This window comes from Haliotis rufescens, unplaced genomic scaffold (assembly GCF_023055435.1).
Source record: "Haliotis rufescens isolate VD_foot unplaced genomic scaffold, xgHalRufe1.0.p SCAF_89, whole genome shotgun sequence".
NCBI classification, from domain to species: domain Eukaryota; kingdom Metazoa; phylum Mollusca; class Gastropoda; order Lepetellida; family Haliotidae; genus Haliotis; species Haliotis rufescens.
In genome coordinates, this window is record NW_025964382.1 from 169,193 (window position 1) to 191,351 (window position 22,159).

Below are 22,159 nucleotides of genomic sequence, written 5' to 3' on the forward strand. Positions count from 1 at the left end.
ATATTTCACCGTGTCTCTACTACGCTTCCGTACCTTACCACCCGATCCCGTTCGTCGCCTCTTTAAATACGACAAGCATTGTAATCTCTTCACGGATCGGAGTGAAGAATCATCAGCTTCCAGTGTCAAGCAATTCAAGCGTTGCAAGGGCGGTGCCTAAAGTTCACGGCAGTGTTTTAGTTTAACATTGTAGACTAATTATTATTTGGTCAGGCTTCCAACTGTTTGTTTAATGCCCGCCGCCGCACTCAGCAATATTTTGGTGTATATAATTGATCTCTTTGGATGCCTTAACGCATTTGTTTGTTTGTTTGTTTGTACTTAAACGAAGAAATATTCCAGCTATATGACGGCAGTCTGTAAATAATCAAGTCTGGACCAGTCAGTCCAGTGATTGATACCATGAGCATCGATCTACGCAAATTGGATACGATGACCTGCATCAACCAAGTCACTGAGCCTGACCACCCGATCCCGTTAGTCACCTTTTACAGCAAGCATGGGTTATTTGTCGCCAAATGTATTTAACATCAGTATATTTTTTTCTTCCAAGACTCTTATTTCCTTTTACGTACGCTTCTTCTCGCACTCTTATTGCTGGTTGTCTTACCAGTAGTATCTCGTGTACATACCTGGGGTGTGACGTGGACACTTTCGGATGTCACATTCTGCCACACCACATTCGAAGAGAGACGTTCCTCCCTCGCCTGAACATCACTAAATATTGATGCCTTGTGTTTCTTTTACAGGTATGCAATATTCCAGCTATATGACGGCGGTCTGTAAATAATCGAGTATGGACCAGACAATCGAGTGATTGATATCATGAGCATGGATCCACGCAATTGGGATCGATGACCATGCATCAAACCAAGTCAGCGAGCCTGACCACCCGATCCCGTTAGTCGCCTTTTACGACATGCATAGTCGCCTTTTACGGCAAGCATGGGTTGCTGAACACCTATTCTGGGCCGGGTAACGCGACCGTAGTATCTAAATCATGTAATTGATTGTGAATATTATACTCTACCACATAGCATCGCGTTGTACGAGGTTACTAATTGAAACACTAAGGTAAAGCACCATCCCGTAAGTAAGAAGAGTGAGTGAAGAGAATGGTCAAGTTTCATGTATGTCATTTTTGTTTTTTATTATTATATACTTTTTAAATGTTGTGACGTCACGCCTTGTGTGTGGTGCCAAAAGCATTCGTTGTGAAACTAATCAAAATAAAGTAACAGCTATAGAAAACTATTCTATTTTATGTAACAATGTTAAAATATTGTATAAATGCACTATATTCCGAAATAATTGTTATTTGATGAATATTTGTAAGACATGTGACTGTCCCACCACATTCGAGGAGTGCCGTTCTTCCACTCTCGTCTTGGCATCATTTAATATTGGTGACTTGTATATATTCTCCAGACATTAAACCGCTTTACGCCTTCATCGGCGCCTCAGTCCACATCATTACATCGCCGCCCCGTGAAGATCCGGGGTAGAATAGGTCTTCAGCAACCCATGCTTGCCGTAAACAGGTAAAAGGCGACTATGCTTGTCGTAAAAGGCGACTAACGGGATCGGGTGGTCAGGCTCGCTGACTTGGTTTGATGCATGTGATCGATCCAAATTGCGTGGATCGATGTTCATGATGTCAATCACTGCATTGTCTGGTCCAGACTCGATTATTTACAGACCGCCGTCATATAGATGGAATATTGCTGAGTGCGGCGTAAAACAACCAACCAACCATCGGACGGGCAAAGTGGGCCCACATTCGAAACTAAGGAACTCGGTAAAGTCTTTAAATTGAATATATCTGCCAAATTGATTACTTAATAACTCAATCTAAGAGTCACTCATTCACTCAAAATGCATGAAATAGTATCAATAAAGTAAAACAATAGCAACCGACACGAACACTTGCCCCGCGAAACTAGGCCGTGGGCTCATTAATATTCATGAGGGTATTCATTTTGTGGAACAGTTCCCACGCTATCTGTGACGTCATTGGTTGAGATTGTGACGTCATAGATAGGGGTCATATGCTTATCGCTACGTCTGCCGATTTTTTACTACGGAGAGTTCTATGGCAATATAATCAGCCCGTAATTATGGGATATTTAAGACATTCGAGAATGTTGCGTTAATTTAACGTGTATCAAGAGTCTTCGTGTTTGTAATTCCGAGTTCTGGTTAAAGAGGAGTTACCCTATCTTCAAGAGCAGGGACAGATTCTGTAATTTTTGTGGATGTTGAGTGAGACGATCTCTATTTCCGTCGGAGACATTCGGTTTCCCTCGGAAGTGCTCGGGCAGCCGATGCCGAGGAGGGTTTCCAGTAATATTAAAGCATCCCTCCCAGCGATGACGGACGTCTTCGGATGTGCCAGAGCGGCTAAAAAATAAGGTGTTCCTCGAACAACGACGGACGTCTCCGGATGTGCCTGAGCAGAAATGATGGGGGAGGACCTTCAGCAATGACGGACGTCCTCGGATGTACCCGAGCTTAGAAAACAGGGAGGAGTGTTGTGTGAGACGATCACTACTTCCGTCGGAGACATTCGGTTTCCTTCGGAAGTGTTCGGGCAGCCGAGGCCGAGCGCTGCCGGAAAAGGGATCGTCTGCAACGAAGCTTCGAGAAAGGTAAAATCCCTAGTTCTGAGCTAACAGTCGCGGGCCGCATTTTAAGATAACACTACGCGGATCGTGCCGGGCGATCATATATTTAATTGGCGGAACCATCAGAGCAGTTAATCACCATATTGTTCGCGGAAGTAAAATCACTACATTGATTTACATCTCAAGAAAACTGTGCCCCTATTGAAGATTTTCAGGAAGATGAGGTAAATGACCACTTATATTCATATGGATTTAAACCACTCTTTCCTGAACATGATTTGGATGTTCTGTGCTACTACAAATACCAACTACGGCAAAAGACCTTCAACAAAAGGAGATATAAAAGAAATACTTTGAATGCTGTTTCTTATATGAACAGACTGAATTTGAAATTCTATAACCATCAGACATTTAGATATCCACCTGAGAACACATTTGAATTTACTATCCGGACACTTTTAACCAAATATCTGAGTGGATTTCGGGAAAAGTATAATGAACTTGGTGTTTGTTTCTGTGTGTGTTATTCATAATAATGTTTGTGTCAGGTCATTTGAATGAACTGAGTCGCGTTGTTCAGGGTTTGCCTGCCAAGGAAGGAAGAATAAAACAGTTGTTGTTCTTGTGGTAAAAAAAACCCCAATCTTACATTCATATTGCTATATTTACCCACACCAATATTGTGAAAAATCTTGCTTCCAATTGGAACTCGACCCGTGAAGATCCGGGGTAGAATAGGTCTCCAGCAACCCATGCTTGCCGTAAGAGGCGACTATGCTTGTCGTAAAAGGCGACTAACGGGATCGGGTGGTCAGGCTCGCTGACCTGGTTTGATGCATGTCATCGATCCCAATTGCGTGGATCGATGCTCATGATGCCAATCACTGCATTGTCTGGTCCAGACTCGATTATTTACAGACCGCCGTCATATAGATGGAATATTGCTGAGTGCGGCGTAAAACAACCAACCAACCATCGGACGGGCAAAGTGGGCCCACATTCGAAACTAAGGAACTCGGTATAGTCTTTAAATTGAATATATCTGCCAAATTGATTACTTAATAACTCAATCTAAGAGTCACTCATTCACTCAAAATGCATGAAATAGTATCAATAAAGAAAAACAATAGCAACCGACACGAACACTTGCCCCGCGAAACTAGGCCGTGGGCTCATTAATATTCATGAGGGTATTCATTTTGTGGAACAGTTCCCACGCTATCTGTGACGTCATTGGTTGAGATTGTGACGTCATAGATAGGGGTCATATGCTTATCGCTACGTCTGCCGATTTTTTACTACGGAGAGTTCTATGGCAATATAATCAGCCCGTAATTATGGGATATTTAAGACATTCGAGAATGTTGCGTTAATTTAACGTGTATCAAGAGTCTTCGTGTTTGTAATTCCGAGTTCTGGTTAAAGAGGAGTTACCCTATCTTCAAGAGCAGGGACAGATTCTGTAATTTTTGTGGATGTTGAGTGAGACGATCTCTACTTCCGTCGGAGACATTCGGTTTCCCTCGGAAGTGCTCGGGCAGCCGAGGCCGAGGAGGGTTTCCAGTAATATTAAAGCATCCCTCCCAGCGATGACGGACGTCTTCGGATGTGCCAGAGCGGCTAAAAAATAAGGTGTTCCTCGAACAACGACGGACGTCTCCGGATGTGCCTGAGCAGAAATGATGGGGGAGGACCTTCAGCAATGACGGACGTCCTCGGATGTACCCGAGCTTAGAAAACAGGGAGGAGTGTTGTGTGAGACGATCACTTCTTCCGTCGGAGACATTCGGTTTCCTTCGGAAGTGTTCGGGCAGCCGAGGCCGAGATGCACGTGGCCGAGCGCTGCCGGAAAAGGGATCGTCTGCAACGAAGCTTCGAGAAAGGTAAAATCCCTAGTTCTGAGCTAACAGTCGCGGGCCGCATTTTAAGATAACACTACGCGGATCGTGCCGGGCGATCATATATTTAATTGGCGGAACCATCAGAGCAGTTAATCACCATATTGTTCGCGGAAGTAAAATCACTACATGGAGTTACATCTCAAGAAAACTGTGCCCCTATTGAAGATTTTCAGAAAGATGAGGTAAATGACCACTTATATTCACATGGATTTAAACCACTGTTTCCTGAACATGGTTTTGGATGTTCTGTGCTACTACAAATTCCAACCACGGCAAAAGAAGACCTTGAACAAAATGAGATATAAAAGAAATACTTTGAATGATGTTTTTTATATGAACAGACTGAATTTGAAATTCTATATCCATCAGACATTTAGATATCCACCTAAGAACACAACTGAATTTACTATCCGGACACTTTTAACCAAATATCTGAGTGGATTTCGGGAAAACTATAATGAACTTGGTGCTTGTTTTTTTGTGTGTTATTCATAATCATGTTTGTGTCAGGTCATTTGAATGAACTGAGTCGGGTTGTTCAGGGTTTGCCTGCCAAGGAAGGAAGAATAAAACAGTTGTTGTTTTGGTGGTCAAAAAAAAAAATTCTTACATTACTCATATTGCCATATTTACCCACACCAATATTGTGATAAATCTTGCTTCCAATTGGAACTGACCCGTGAAGATCCGGGGTAGAATAGGTCTTCAGCAACCCATGCTTGCCGTAAAAGGCGACTAACGGGATCGGGTGGTCAGGCTCGCTGACTTGGTTGATGCATGTCATCGTATCCCAATTGCGTGGATCGATGCTCATGATATCAATCACTGGATTGTCTGGTCCAGACTCGATTATTTACAAACCGCCGTCATAAAACTGGAATATTGCTGAGTGCGGCGTAAAACAACAAACCAAACCAAACCAACAAATCCAATTGGAACTATATATCAACACAACAGTCTTTACAAAATGTAACATTTCATGATGACTCAGTTGAACGTTTCTTTGGGAACAGCTACATGATGTACCAATTTGCAATTATTTCCCATGAAGGATTCAATATTCTGCTTGTCAGAAGATTGGATGGACTAACCTTCGTTGGAAGATTGTTCTGGTGGGTAGAATCACTTTTGTGTACTGGCATTTACTCCAAGCCATACAGTTGTTGGATAGCCATGGAGGCATTCAAGCATTTCACTGGACATTCTGTTTATTGAAACATCAACAGAGCTCCAGATAACTTTTTGAGCAATTGAGTTTTTTACTCTAGGGTTTCTATTTTAATTGGGTTATTACATTTTTCATTGGGTAACGGCGACTAACGGGATCGGGTGGTAAGGCTCGCTGACTTGGTTGATGCATGTCATCGATCCCAATTGCGTCGATCGTTGCGCATGTAATCAATCACTGGATTGTCTGGTCCAGACTCTATTATTTACAGACCGCCGTCATATAGCTGGAATATTGCTGAGTACGGCGTTAAACAACCAACAAACATCACTCATCTATTCATCACTCTATTGAGTTTTCCCCAAAATTAATGAAACATTTTAAGATTTTGATAAAATGAAATAATGTTCTAGATGTATATAACTATTCCTAATAAATAGGTTTGTTTCGGAAATAAGCTTCTTTGAACGCATTCTGAAAAAGCTTCATTGGGTATTTACGAGAGCTGTTTTCATACATTTGAATTTTTCTTTTAATGCACGCGTTTCTGTACGCATGTTAATTGAAAGTTATTTGGTTTTGAATATTTTTGGGGGTATTTTACGCAAATACGCAGCTTATCTGTAGCTCTGCATCATGGAATGTGATTTAATTCAGATTGGTGCGATATGTAATGACTTTGAAAAGACCTGTGATTTTATGATAGAAAACAATCTGATAGCTTCAACAGTGAACTGTGACAAATGTAATATGTCTATGTCATGGCAGAAAGATAAAAAGAACAAATCAGATGGCCATGTGTGTACTAAATGTAGAAAATGTAAATCTGTTAGATTTGGAAGTTTCTGAGAAGCCCAGAAAGCGTCACTTGGCACACTGTTAATGATTCTGTTCCTTTTTTGTCATGGCGTTCAAGGGCACATCACTGTAAAAATGTTGAGCGTGTGTGAGAACACTGTTTACAACTGGTACAATCTAAACCGTGATTTAATATCTGGACGATCCTGTTGTCCTTGCGGGGTGTTGGTCATGGTGGAAATGGATGAAAGTAAATGGTTGGTTAGTTTGTTGTTTTACGCCGCACTCAGCAATATTCCAGCTATATGACGGCGGTCTGTAAATATTTGAGTCTGGACCAGACAATCCAGTGATTAATATCACGAGCATCGATCCACGCAATTGGGCATCAACCAAGTCAGCGAGCCTGACCACCCAATCCCGTTAGTCGCCTTTCACGACAAGCATGGGTTGCTGAAGACCTAACATGGGTTCCAGTCAGGGCATTAAAAACTTTTGGATCTTTGGCCTTATTGATAGACAAAGTAAGAAATTTCTGCTTTATAATGTTCATGACAGAACAACAGACATCCTATTGCCAATAATCATTGCCCATGTTGAAGTCGGTACACAAATAATTACTGATGAATTCAAATCCTATATTTGTCCACAAAAGGCAGGGTATGAACATGACACTGGAAAACACAAGAATGGTTATGTGAACCCCAAAACTGGGGCCCATACTAACTCCATTGAAGGATTTGGGGGCAATGCAAAGTTTAAGTCAATGCATGGTGTCCCAAGAGAACAGTTAGCTGCTCATCTTGATGAGATTATGTTCCGATGGAACAAGAAGAATGAATGTATGATTACCCTCATGAACAAATACTACACATTTGTATGAACATTTGAATGAATCAAACCAATTTGATCATATCTGATCTCTTGATGAGATGTGAAGCCCATTTCTGGTGTCCCCCGCCGTGATATTGCTGGAATATTGCTAAAAGCGGCGTAAAACCATACTCACTCACTCTTGATGAGAATGTAATCCACTGATTATCTCATTTATCAATTTGCCCATTGTGCTTGAAAATATAGAAATGTTTCCATCAAATTCATATGAACATAGCATCAGTTTTTGCGACATTGGTACCCATTACAATGTTCGTGATATTCTTGACTAGAGACTAGGTCTTCAGCAACTCATACTTGCCGTAAAAGGCGACTATGCTTGTAGTTAAAGGCGACTAACGGGATCGGCTGGTCAGGCTCGCTGACTTGGTTGATGCTTGTCATCGTTCCCAATTGCGTGGATCGATGCGCATGATATTAATCACTGGATTGTCTGGTCCAGACTCGATTATTTACAGACCGCCGTCATATAGCTGGAATATTGCTCAGTGCGGCGTTAAACAACAAACAAACAAACAAAAGAAACAATCAAACATATCATGAAGGACACGTGTATGTATAACATATTTCCTGTCAATAGTTTGACAGATAGTGCTACAAAGATTTCTATTCATCATCTGTGCATCTTGTTGTTTAACGCCGCACTCAGCAATATTCCAGCTATATGACGGCGGTCTGTAAATAATCAAGTCATGTAATGTTGTAATTTACTTATTATTCTCAAATAGATTTATTACTTTGCATTCATGATAAATATTAACTTGAAATGTTCACTTTATTCATTTTCAATCTGCATGACCAGTATTCATAATGTCATCAGGCACAGGCAATATACATGAAAATGTGCCTATTATATTAATATAGTGATGTTTAAAATTCACCAGCTATAATAATAGATTAGCTTTAGAGGACAGGTATATTATAAAATGAAAAACATATTTATAAATATTTACCATTTGAAGAAATTATCTGATGTCATTTTTTAGATCCTGCTGTCGCTCCAGATAACTGTCTTCAAATTTCGCACTAATTTCTCGCTCGATTCTGCCCGCGTTTGAAATTTACTTCCGCTCGGGGTTGGTAACATTTTCCCAGGTCGCGAAATAAACTGTCGATATTGTTCGAATGTAGATGACTTGTACATGTGTAGAAATGTATTATCGATCAATCTACGGCCAGAAATGCGCTTGTCAATAAGCTTATAATAAAAAGAAATCGCCGTGGATATCGAATGTACACAAACAGGCAAGATGGCGAGTGACGCTCCTTTACTCTACTTACATATAGGGGGTATATATGTTTATTTACTGACCAATAACGAGTTCCTGTGTGCTGAGTGCGGGATACTCAAGAAACACACATTGTGTATTTTTTGTTCCGGTGTATGAACTTTATAATTTTGCGGACATTTTAGGCATGAAGACTTCATTCAATGAAAGCTTCAATATATTTGATTTTTAGTTCATTCATCTTTTTAACATATATTTACTCTAGTTGAAATATTTTATCAACCACCCCTTATTTTAAATTCAAGAAAAACTACTTAGTCTTGATATGATTTCGTCATGTGAAAGCATTATTAACTGCAGATAGACTAGAGTGAGTGAGCGAGTATGGTTTTACGCCGCTTTTAGCAAGATTCCAGCAATATCACGGCGAGGGACACCAGAAATGGGCTTCACACATTGTACCCATGTCGGGAATCGAACCCGGGTCTTCGGCGTGACGAGCGAACGCTTTAACCACTAGGCTACCCGACCGTCCAGATAGACTAGAACATATGTTTGGTTGGTTTGTTGTTTTACGCCGCACTCAGCAATATGCAGACTAGAACATATGGACGCATACCAATAACATAACAAACTTTCAGAGTAAATGAGAGAGTAAATATGTTTTACTCTCCATTTCACTGGCGGGTGGTTGGTTGTTGTTTAATGCCGCAACAATAGACATGACATGAAATGTGCTGTATACGTACTGCTCTATCTCCCAGTCGTGCCGCACGTGCATTACAGTCGCCCCGACTCACGGCGGACAAGAACCTATGGGGAAGCGGCCCTTAGCCGGGTTTTAAGACTTGGACAAACTGTAGACAGGTGCGTTCGCCTGTGTTGAGAGGATACCAATGTTGATTGGGAAGTTTGACAAGCATTTCATGAATTTGATTGCCGGGGGATATAATGTTTCTGCCAGATGCCATTTACTTCATTCTAGTTCATGAATGTGGAAACGAAAAATATCTTTTCAACTACTCATTTTACTGATAAAGAATGTCATTCACACCTTGCCTTGAGAGGCGACTAACGGATCGGGTGGTCAGGCGCACTGACTTGGTTGATGCATGTCATCGAATCCCAATCTCGAAGACCGATGCTCATAATGTCAATCAGTTGATTGTGTTGTCCAGACTCGATTATTTTACAGACCGACGTCAGAAAGTGATTCCTCAGGAAGTCCAGTTGATATTCAATTCTCAACATAGTAATGTTAGAATCTTAAATTTTCAAGATAGTATAAGATATTTCAAGAGCTAACTAGATCTACAGCTGAAAGAAATATAACAATGAGCATTAATATTTTTTTACTGATTTTTTTCAACAAAGTATCTTGAATTTTCAATTTTTTTATTAAGATGGCATAAAAGTGGGCAGGCAATGAATAATTTCCTGGAGAGGTTTAGATTTTTTAAATACAGTGATTTATTGACAAAAATACATTACAAAATCAGAGTGAGTACGGTTTTACGCCACTTTTAGCAATATTCCAGCAAAATCACGGCGTGACGAGCGAACGCTTTAACCACAATATTATGCTACCCGACCGGCCCTACAAAATCAGAAAGTTAGTTTTGTTTTGAATAAAATCCCTAGATCACCATGTACTCAGTGAAAACATAATGGTATGTTACTTAAAACAGCCGGCCACTCCATGAAACACTTGCCGTGTGTCAACGTGTGTGTATTTATAGACTGGCTGGTCGGACCTCGCACTGAACAGTCACTCCCAGCCGGCTGGAAGTCTCGCATCCGCATTATTTCAGCAAGAAGCATGGGTTGCTGAAGACCAATTGAACATGCTTGATGTAGGAGCCGACTCGCGGGATCGGGTGGCCAGGCTCGTCGACTGATACATGTTATCGTATTCCAATTATGTGGATCGATTATCATGATGTCAATCACTGGAAAGTCTGGTCCAGACTGCCGTCAAATCAGGCTTTCAAAAAAAAACCCATTCTAACCAGGAATCTTAAATGATCTCTACCAGGACTGATTGGTTTTATTTGATTCATGACAATCTTTTTGCTTTGATTTCAAATCCCTAGCACAGTTAGTAAAATTATCAAGTCATGTCGCTAAGTTTTCTTTTGGGATATGATATATGTGTGGCCCTTTTTGAAAAGGGCAGTTACGGAACTTGCCAGGAGTCTTATCGCTCATCCTTTGTCTCCATGCCTGGACTTTAAGTGGCCCATACACGATCAATTTAATTGACAATATTATTGTCAATATAGATTATTTGACAATAATATTGACAGTAAGTGGGAGGTATTGAAGCAAAAAATGATATTGCACAATATATTGAAGAAATCAAAACTGTAGAATGTTATTGAAGGTTCCTCAATATTATTGTGTCATTGGTGGTCAGTTTCAATATTATTGATCAATATTTCATTGAGGGTTCAAACTTCACAGAGAAAACATGTCCTCTCAAAATAAAGAAGAAGAAAGAAAATTCTTACTTGAGTGCATAGATGTCTACAGAGAATTGCCAGCCCTTTGGAAGGTCAAGAGTGATGACTACAGTAACATGACAAAAAAGGAATTGGCATATGAAAAGCTTTTATTGAAATATCGTGAATACTTTCCAAACGCAACAAAGGAAGAACTTATAAGGAAATTTAATGCTCTACGCACATGTTCAGATATGAATTACCAGTCTGTTCAAGATCCAAGCCAATCACAAATCGCGCAATACTTTTCCAATTTCCAGGGATGATTTCAACATTGTTTTTTACTTTTATGGACAAAAAGTTTGTCTAAACTTGAAAATTACCCTCTTGAAAATTACCCTGTGTGGGACGTATTCGTTTTTACTTTCGTATCAATAATCTCACTTAAGCGATGAGAACATTGCTTAATTATCTACGTTCTGTTTTGATTCATTTTTTTCACATTAAAGAAATAAAATACTTGAAAAGAATGTGTTTTTTTACCTTTATGAAAGATTTTAGACAGATGATGATTGCCTCGCATGTTTCTATCACTATCCTTCCAATTGCCTGTGGTGAAATTGCGCTCATGAACTTTAAATCTTCAAAAGAATTTCCTGTCGCAAGAAAACGTACTGTAATAGATAGACGTTCAATTGGAGATATTGGTTCTCTCATGATTGTTTTCTTCTTTTGAATGTATGGAGTAAGTAGTTCTAGGAGTTCATTAAGCAATTTCATCCAATCGTAGAAATTTTTGTAATCCATAGGCTCATTTTCTCTCAGTACTTTCAACAAGTTCATGTGTGACACAGTGTTTCATCTAGCGTGTGCAATTGCGTAAATGACGCATTATTTATGACATTGGCGCAAAATAAAAATAATGGTGCGCCACTTGCTACGCAAAAATTACGCCGATGGCGCATTTTTTACATTACCGTGCGTATCAGTCTGTTAAACTTTCGAAAATCAGCTGTTCTTGGATACCGTATATCGCTGTGTATAAAGCGACCCCACGTATAAGACGACCCCCTGTACACGCCTTCAAAATCGACACAAAGTCCTATACTCCGTGTAAAAGCGACCTGGAATGATGCACATCACAAGTGCGCACACAAACCTTATATTTGCAATTAAAATATTTTTATCTTGTGTTGTTTTTTTTCTACGATGATTGGTCGCGTGCGTAACTCCAGCACACGTCGCCATTTTGTGTTTACACGGTGCGACACCAGATTGGTGCAAGTAAAATATAATTCATTTATGATGTAATAACAAGAGACAGTGGTGGGTAATTTAATCGCCAATTAACTATGTTGTAACTAACTAGGCTTATGTTTGCTTCACATTCAGCGTGTTTATTCAACATTCACTTACACACACCGTCTCCAACAGTTGTTAATACAACTGTAAAAACAACTGGAATTGATTTCAGCTTCACCGGTTATCACATGTTAAGTCACATGTGCAATATGCAAATGCTTACCGGTACTTCCCCAGGTAGCATGCCAACATCGGCCCAACGTCGGCAAACTTCATCGGCCCTGCATCGGCCCAATGTCGGCAAACGTCATCGGCCCAACTACGGCTACATCATCGGCTCAACGTCGGCAAACTTCATCGGCCCAATGTCGGCAAATTTCATGGGCCCTGCATCGGCCCATCGTCGGCTACATCATCGGCCCAGCGTAGGCAAACTTCATCGGCCTTGCATCGGCCCTGCACCAGCCCTGCATCGGCACATCATCAGCCCAACATCTGCAAACTTTATCAGCACTGTCCATTGATTGCCATATTAATTATGTGGCTCACGTCTCCACCGTAGAGAACCATTCAAAACTGATTCTGTCCTACATATTTGAAGGTTTCACCTAACCACAGTGGTGTTGCAGGGTTACAGTCAATTAAAGGGACATGCAATTTTGAATTTTGAGGTTATTCTGTTATGTATGAATGTAAATTTTACCATTTTTCAACAGTTCATGAGCCAAAAAGTTTCAGTTATGAGACACCATCTTGAGGTAATGTCAATTGAATTAGTAAAAAGATATATATATTTCATAAGATTTGTCAGAGTAATAATATAATTACATCTAACAGAATATAAAATCTCTGAACCTGGATATTTGTCTCACAAACCACCAAAATCCATTACATATACTGTCAACTCTCACAAGATGTATGATTGATTGTGTGTTTGCTGTTTAACATCGGTTTCAGCACTATTCCAGCTATTTAACATTGGTCTGTACAATCCAGGAATTGACATCAAGAGAATGAGCATCGATTCATGCAATTGGGATAAGACAATTTGATACTCAAAGGGGGGAGGAGAGAGAGAGAGAGAGAGAGAGCTGTGATTTTGTCTACAGGAACAATAAAATCCAAGCCAGCTCCCCCCTCCCCAAATTCAAAATGGCAACAAGCAAGGGACATAACTCAGTCATCTCATGCAAGCAGATGACATCACCAACAAACTATGGATCTGTGATGTGTCGGACTGACTTGTGCAGGATTTTAATAAGGTAACAAGGTTAGAACTATTAACTTAAAAGCTTTTCTAGCCCGAGTAAAGATAGAATATGTCCTTGTAATGTTAAGCCAAAGGGTAAACACAAATACCCCAACTTCAACATATTTCTAAGTTCATAACCTGAAAAAAATAAATCAATATTTTCTCAACAAAATACACTTATTGAAATCAAACTTTGCACTGCACTCTTCTATTGATATAGAAACTGCACCCCAAATTAGAAAACAATCTAAGAAGTAGTTTTTTTTAAGTTAGGGGTTGCACAAATGTTGACGTGAAATACATGTCCAAGTTCACAAAATGAAAAACATCATCTTTTTTTCAGGAAATTCAGCTAATGAGAATGAAATCTATTCCCCAAATTTGGAAAAAATCTATTAATTGTTGTCAAGTTAAAGGCTGGAAAAATGTGTCAACAAAACAAATTCTGAGTACAAAAGTGAAAACAAGTAAGAAAATCCAAGTAATGAAATCAAACTTCGCACTGCACCTCTCCTATAGGTATAAAAAAGTGTTCAAGTATATATGTAGTAATTTTCCAATTATAGGTTGCACACAAAATATGCCCTCAGAAGGACGGACGGACTGACAGAATTCCTTGCTATAACGATATACACCATCCCTTTATGGTCGGGGTATAATTAGGAAATTGGTACTTGCCCACATGAATTGTACTAGCGCCCGGGCTAGCAGGCTAGTGTTAAGTTATGACCCTGTGTATCTGATAATGAAACAGGTTGATTATTTGTCGTTTATCACTGATTGTTATGCAAAGACACCAAAAACGATGATTACATGAAGAATATTTATTTATGAGATAACCACATCGGCAGTTCATTCCTCGGGCATCTCTGTAGTAGAAGAAGAAGCTGCAGCTGCAGCCCGCATATATCTTAGTTTCCGGGCCCCATTTCTGTCACTTGCACCACGGAGCCAATCCTTGGCGCACTTCTCAATGTCGTTGTCTGTGGCCTTGTGTATTTCAGGATTTCTTCTCACAGCTTCTGTTGAAACATAACACAACAATATTATACCTCAACATTACTTGAATATTAAGTTATTACCTGTGAATCAGCTATTATTCACCATCTTTGTAAATGCACTGAATGCTCAATGCTCTACAGCTTCCCAAGCTGATACAAAAGAACTGGCAGCTATACAATTAAGTGTAAAATGAGTGAGTGAGTATGGTTTTTCGCCGCTTTTAGCAATATTCCAGCAATATCATGGCGAGGGACACTAGAAATGGACTTCACACAGTGTACCCATATCAGGAATCGAACCTGGGTCTTCGGCATGACGAGCGAACGCTTTAAACCACTAGGCTACCTGACCGCCCCCTGGTATAAAAGAACTGACACAGCTACAACATCTGGTATGAAGGAACTGACACAGCTACAACATCTGGTATGAAGGAACTGACAGCTACACCATCTGCACTTTGTTAATGGGTAATTTCGATTGAAACAAGGTAAGACCAAATCCAGACATTTCTGTAACATCAATGATTGCAATCGGCTGGTCTGTTTGACTTTTTAATGATAATATTGCTTTGTCTCTCCGACCTGTAGATTTTTCAACCCCTGTCCTTGCTAAAACAATATATGTATCAGATCTAAAAGAGCACTCAATGTAAAGAACGATGAACCCAATACCCTTCAGTGCTTCATCATTCAGAGTGTGCAGAGCTCCAGCAATATTTTAATGTTTCGCAAATATTTCAATGTCTACCTCATGCTTAGCTACAATTCTTTGCCATAGATGAATCACAATTCCAAAATATCTGGTTGTGTTCTCAAAATCAGATTTGTCTAAAGAGACTTTGTGCCAAAAAGCAAGACAATTTGTCACCAAAGAGTCTCTATCAAAAATGCTGTATTGTTATGATTATGTCTGATCAACATTCTCATTTCATGTAAGAATGATAGTAAAGAAAATTGTAGTTAACAAGCCTAAATAGAAATAAATTACCGGTACATATACTCCTAATAGGTTGGCTTTTCCAAATTATCATAAATGTCACGAATAATATTTGGATATTTCAATGATTAAATACAAATGTATCCATATCATATTATGGCATTATGATACATGTCAGTTTTGTGAGGGATACATATGACCCTTTGAGTTAACTTTTACTTACTGAAAATAACTTCTTTAAGACAGAGTCGAAAAGCCTGTTTTTTCTCCTTTGCCCATCCAATGAGTTGTAATGCCAGTGGATGGCTAACCACAGAAGTCATAATTCTTGTTGTATCTTTGACTGATTCCCCACCGATGAGTCCAAGCCTAGACACCTGTACACAAAACACCTGACATAGAGTTATATGCAACTTGTTATAAAATCAGAAGAAAACAAGTGCAAAAGTGAGCGTGGCTCACTAATACCCCCGACCCGCCTGGTGTGTCAGTAGTTACAAATTAAATACCTAGGATAGGGTAAGGCCTTAGTAAGTTAGGGTTTGAAAAATTCATTAAAAAAATGGAAAATTAATTTAAATTATTATTTTTTTAATGCATCCCTCCATATGACACAGATTATATGTACTAAGTTTGAGATGAATCCACTGAATAGTTTAAGAGAAATCGCGCGGACAAAGTTTTTGGATGGACGGACGGAATCTTGGTATAACTATATACCCCCGGCATTTTGTCGGGGGTATAACTGAACACAGAAACTGTAGAGATGACCGTAACTTCTGCATTCATTATTCTGTGACTAAACTCGTAATCATAGAGTAGCAGAGTGTGTAAGTACTGGTATATTAATACAGGTTTTGGCAAAACAAGTATGACGATAGTGCCCTGTTTATCGGTATTTTCCTATAATGCACCTGTTATAAAATTGATTTTGAATGGACTCATTGGGATGTCAATGGTTTTGCAAAGCAATTTCATCAGCCTTATGGTTAGATTAAACAGTTGACAGAATAAACAATACCATGAGTCACAAAGCATTGTAGTGTTACTATCATTTTTCACAGCATAACGAAATATAGCTAAAATGTTTTGAAATATACAATACAGTACACATCACACTAAATCTTTGATTTATATTCAAATTGATACTTACAGAGAAAAAAAATCTCCCATCAAGTTATGTGATTTAACTAACTAAAACAATATGGGATCAACAAGGAATTTCAACTGAAAGTAATAAACGAGATCAGATATGTACAATGACTGTATCTACAAGCATCTTTGTTTTATAATTATACAGGGTTCACTTCACGTTAGAAATTTCCTGACCCTTTATCTTAAAAATTTCAAATATTCCAGAGGTACACCTATACTTGCTCATACAACACAATGTTAAAATGACCCCTTGTCTTTGAGAATTTAGGGGCTAAAAGCACAAGCATCCCCTCCCTCCCAGAATTATCCCTGACTATACCATACAAGGACGATTAGAGTAGGTTTGGTTATGAAATATTGCTAAAATTATATGACTATCGGTCTTAAATTTAACAGTAAAACACTTAGCACTTTAGTTAGCAGTATAATATAAAATGTTACAAAACCGATTTTACTTCCCAGAGCCCTTGCAGCAGCTTCATTTTGAAGCAAGGGTTCAAGTTCACCTAAAGCAGTCAAGTCTGCAAGAGGCAGAGAAACATCTTCAGGGAGCTCCTGTCCGACTTCTTTCCCATTGCTTGCCATTTGATCCAAACGGGCTAAAAACCCTGTCCATTTTTATAGACAGGTGTGTCACATCTGCACGCACCTTCTCCATCGTCCTAAGAATTCTCAAATAATCATTCCTGGATATAAGTAAAAGAAGGATATGTAAGCATATTCCAAGAAAGCAAACAGAATATTTATTACAATGTCATTAAGTTTGTTTGTTGTTTAACGCCGCCCTCAGCAATATTCCAGCTATATGGCGGCGGTCTGTAAATAATCGAGTCTGGACCAGACAATCCAGTGATTTGTTAGAAAACAAAGAACACTTATATCATATTAATAAGAAAACTAACTCACAAAGCAAATACATGCAGTGAATAAGGATTCTCGATGTGTTTGCCTTTGACCGGAATCAAACCGACGTCTATAAGACTAATCTTTCACACTACAATTCAAAAGCTTCATTACATCTCATTTCATTATTAAAAACATACACTTTGTTATTATGCGGATCAAAGTATGAACCCATCACATATGTTGAAATAATAAATGTGTGAACCCATCACATATACTGAAATAATAAATGTGTGAACCCATCATATATGTTGAAATAATAAATGTGAACCCATCGCACATACTGAAATAATAAATGTGTGAACCAATCACACACACTGAAAAAATATATGTGTGAACCAATCACACATACTGAAATAATAAATATGTAAAAGGGCACTCACTGTAAAGGGCGATGAACCCAATACCACTCGGTTCTGCTTCAGCCATCAGAGTGTGCAGAGCTCCAGCAATATTTTAATGTTTCGCAAATATTTAAGTGTCTACCTCATGACTAGTTATAATACTTTGCCATTGCTGAATCACAATTCCAAATATATGGTTGTGTTCTCAAATTCAGATTTGTCTGACAAGACATTGGGCCATTAACATGATTAAGCAATATTATCCTTCTTAATTTTCAATGCATAATGTTTTCGGACAAGCATGTATTATTGAATATTTTCATTAAATATAAAACAATTCATTGGTCATGACCATGATTACCGGTTTGGTAACCAGATTTTCAGCAAATATAAGGACAATTTTGGGTCAAGAATAATTGATGTTTATTCCCACAAATACTGCCAAATTCACAGAAAAGTCAATTGACTTCAATAATTTGTATGTGCATTGTAAGTAATACATTATTTTTCACTAACTGTGAAGATTCTGGGGTCGGAAAAGGCTTTTGGTTCGGTTTGGTTTGTTGTTTTACGCCGCACTCAGCAATATTCCAGCTATATGACGGCGGTCTGTAAATAATGGAGTCTTGACCAGACAATCCAGTGATTGACATCATGAACATCGATCCACGCAATTGGGATCAATGACATGCATCAACCAAGTCAGCGAGCCTGACCACCCGACCCCGTTAGTCGCCTTTTACGACAAGCATAGTCGCCTTTTACAAGTATGGGTTGCTGAAGGCCTATTCTACCCCGGAATCTTCACGGGTCCTGAAACACTCAGCATCTTGTGGTGAGGAACAAATATCTGAGACATGAAAGGTAGGCCATTTCCTCGTCCTAATCATCTAATTAATTGTAGATATGAAACAGTACGAGATATCACCGACAAAACTGTATGCGTCATGAATGAAAACCGAAATGTCGGCCCACTTTTTTATATCCTTGTAGAGTTTTTTTTCTGATTGGGCCCCCATTTTTAAAATTGTGCAAATCAATACAATTCTTACCATTAAAAAAAATATTTTGACCGTAGTTATTAAACAGAAAGACAAATGATCTTACCTTGAAAACAAGGCAATACATTGAAAACAGAAATATGGGCCCATTTTATTTATTTTTTATCTCTAAAGAGATTCTTATGGGTGGGCCCACATTTAAAAAATCAGTTAATCAACAAATCTCACCATATTATAAAATTAATCTATTGACTGCAGTAATGGAACCGTAGTTACTTAAAATAAAGACAAAGATCTTGCCAACAAACCTTTAGGCACCAAAATCAAAAACAGATATGTGGGCCCACCTTTTTAAAATAGATCTATAGAGATTTTTCGAGGTGGGCCCACACACATTTTAAGATCTGAGTAAATCTACTAGTATTCAAAATCAAAGACCATTTCAGTAAGTAAACACATTCTGAAGAAACTAACACTTCATAATTAATTCATAACAAAACAAAAAAGACTCAAAAATAGGTTTTACTCTCCATTTTACTGGCTGGTGGTTGGTTGTTGTTTAATGCCGCAACAATAGACATGAAATATGGTGTACATGAATGAAAAGTGCTGTCCTGCTCCATCTCCCAGTGTGTCGCGTCAATTTTAAACCACGTGGAAGTCGTGCCCACGCACGTGCACTACAGTCCCTCCGACTCATGGCGGACAAAACCCTGTAGGGAAGCGGCTTTAGACGGGTTTTATTTAGACTTGGACAAACTGTAGACAGGTGCGTTCGCCTGCGTTGAGAGGATACCAATGTGGGCTGGTAAGTTTGACAAGCATTTCATGAATTTGATTGCCGGGGGATATAATGTTCCTGCCACATGCCATTTACTTCATTCTAGTTCATGAATGTGGAAACGAAAAATATCTCTTCAACTACTCTTTTACTGATAAAGAATGTCATTCACACCTTGCCTTGAGAGGCGACTAACGGATCGGGCTGTCAGGCGCACTGACTTGGTTGATGCATGTCATCGAATCCCAATCGCGAAGACCGATGCTCATGATGTCAATCACTTGATAGTGTGGTACAGACTCTATTATTGAACAGACTGACGTCAGAAGTGTGAGTGAGTTAAAATTTAACGTCGCATCGGCATTATTTCAGCCATATAGCGACGAGACCAAGCTAATATATACACAATTTATGGACAGAGCCTTTAATAATGTCAGTTGCTAATAGCATTACACCAAATTTAAAAACAAGCATTTAATTATTCACATACATATTTAAAATTTATTATACAGACCAATTTCTTTCAAGTAATTTATGATGAGATGCCCGTTGACACGGGAAAAGAGATCTTTTAGATTTACACTTTGATAATGTGAATCCCTTGCGATTGCAAAGTCCACACAGTCAAGCAATATATGCTTGACGGTGAACCTTTCATCGCAAGGGATACACTTAGGAGGTTCGTCCTCATCTGTCTTCAGCAGATATTCGTGTGTAAACCGACTGTGGCCAATACGACACCGTCGTAAAACGATCTCGTCATGTCTTGACTGACAACCCAAGTAGTTACGACCGATTGTTGGTTTCAATTCGTGTAGTTTATTGCTTCCTACTTGGGTGTCCCACCTCTTTTGCATGAGATCCCGAGTATAAGATTTGATGGTTGGTTTGAAATCACTGTACGGGATAAAGAGTGGAGACAACGGTTTTTCAAGAGCTGCTTTAGCTGCAGTATCGGCTTTTGAGTTACCTGTTATGCCTACATGACTTGGTAACCAGCAAAAGACGATGTCACATTGGCCAGTAGAAAGATCATTATAGAGTTCTAAAATGTCAAGGATGATTTGAGGAGATACTTTTAAGTGCCTGAAGGCATGATAATGAATCGGAGAAAATGATGAAATTTTTGGATTGGTTTTGATGTTTGATATAGGTCAAAGCTGTAAAGATAGCTTTGGCCTCAGCAGTAAAAATTGAACTAGTATCTGGTATTCTTGAGGAGACAGTTCTGGATCCAATGACGGTGGCACTTGCAACTTTGCCACCATCCTTGGACCCGTCTGTAAAAATGGACCTGTGAGAATTATATTTGGAGCGTAATTGGTTATATGATTGTTGATATACCAAAGGATTGGTATCCGACTTTTTTAGATTGGTTAGAGTGAGGTCTACTTCCGGCTTCACCATCTGCCAGGGAGGAGAAGACAGAAGACGGTGAGGTGAAATAATATTTAAATCCAATTTAGCTGTAGTGATGTGTGTTTGAATTCTGATTCCAAGTGGTGGAACCAGGTTTGAGAGATTTTGAAACAGGTTTTCATATTGAGGGTGGAACACACAATTGTATGCTGGATTAGATTTATTTGAGTGCAATTTAGTGATATATTGCAGTGAAAGTTTAATGCGGCGCAGTTCCAGTGAAGGTTCATCGGCCTCCACATACAAACTGTCCACAGGAGAGGTCCTAAAAGCTCCAAGACAGAGTCTTAGGCCTTGATGGTGTACAGTGTCCAATTTTTCTAAATTGCTTTTGCAGGCTCCACCATAGACGATGGAACCATAGTCCAGTTTGGAGCGTATTAACGATCTGTACAAGTGAAGGAGGGTGGTCTGATCCCCTCCCCACTCGGAATTTGAAACGACTTTTAACAAGTCGAGAGCCTTCAGGCACTTTGCCTTGAGATATTTAATGTGTGGTAAGAATGTGAGATGACGGTCAAATATAAGGCCCAGGAATTTGGCCTCCTCTACTACCTTGACAGGAGTACCATCTAAAAATAAATCTGGATCCTTGTGAGGTTTGTATTTACGACAAAAGTGAATACAGTTTGTTTTGGATTTAGAAAATTTGAAGCCGTTTTCGTTGGCCCATTTTTGAATTTTGTTAAGACAGAGCTGTAGCTGTCTTTCTATTGTATTCATATTCTTACCACGACAAGAAATATTGAAATCATCCACAAAAAGTGAACCATCAACGCTATTGTTTAATACTTTAGTGAGACTATTAATTTTGATGCTGAAAAGGGTGACTGACAGTATGCTGCCTTGAGGGACGCCCTGGTCTTGATCAAATTGATCAGACAGGGTAGAGCCCACTCGTACGTGAAATTGTCTGTTGTTTAAAAATTTAGATATGAACTGAGGTAATCTGCCCCTCAATCCAAATTCATGCAAATCTTTTAAAACACCATGTTTCCACGTTGTATCA

The 22,159-nt window shown here is 39.1% G+C and overlaps 1 protein-coding gene across 1 annotated transcript; it reads right to left on the minus strand.

Annotated features, from left to right (window-relative positions):
- Positions 1-14,384: 14,384 nt before the first annotated feature.
- LOC125377307 lies at positions 14,385-16,038 on the minus strand. Its single transcript, XM_048390297.1, has 2 exons — positions 15,771-16,038; positions 14,385-14,631 (listed from the first exon to the last, which is right to left on the minus strand). Exons 1-2 carry the CDS (start codon positions 15,868-15,870, stop codon positions 14,462-14,464), a joined length of 270 nt encoding a protein of 89 aa, XP_048246254.1. The 5' UTR covers positions 15,871-16,038; the 3' UTR covers positions 14,385-14,461.
- Between the last annotated feature and the right edge of the window lie 6,121 nt (positions 16,039-22,159).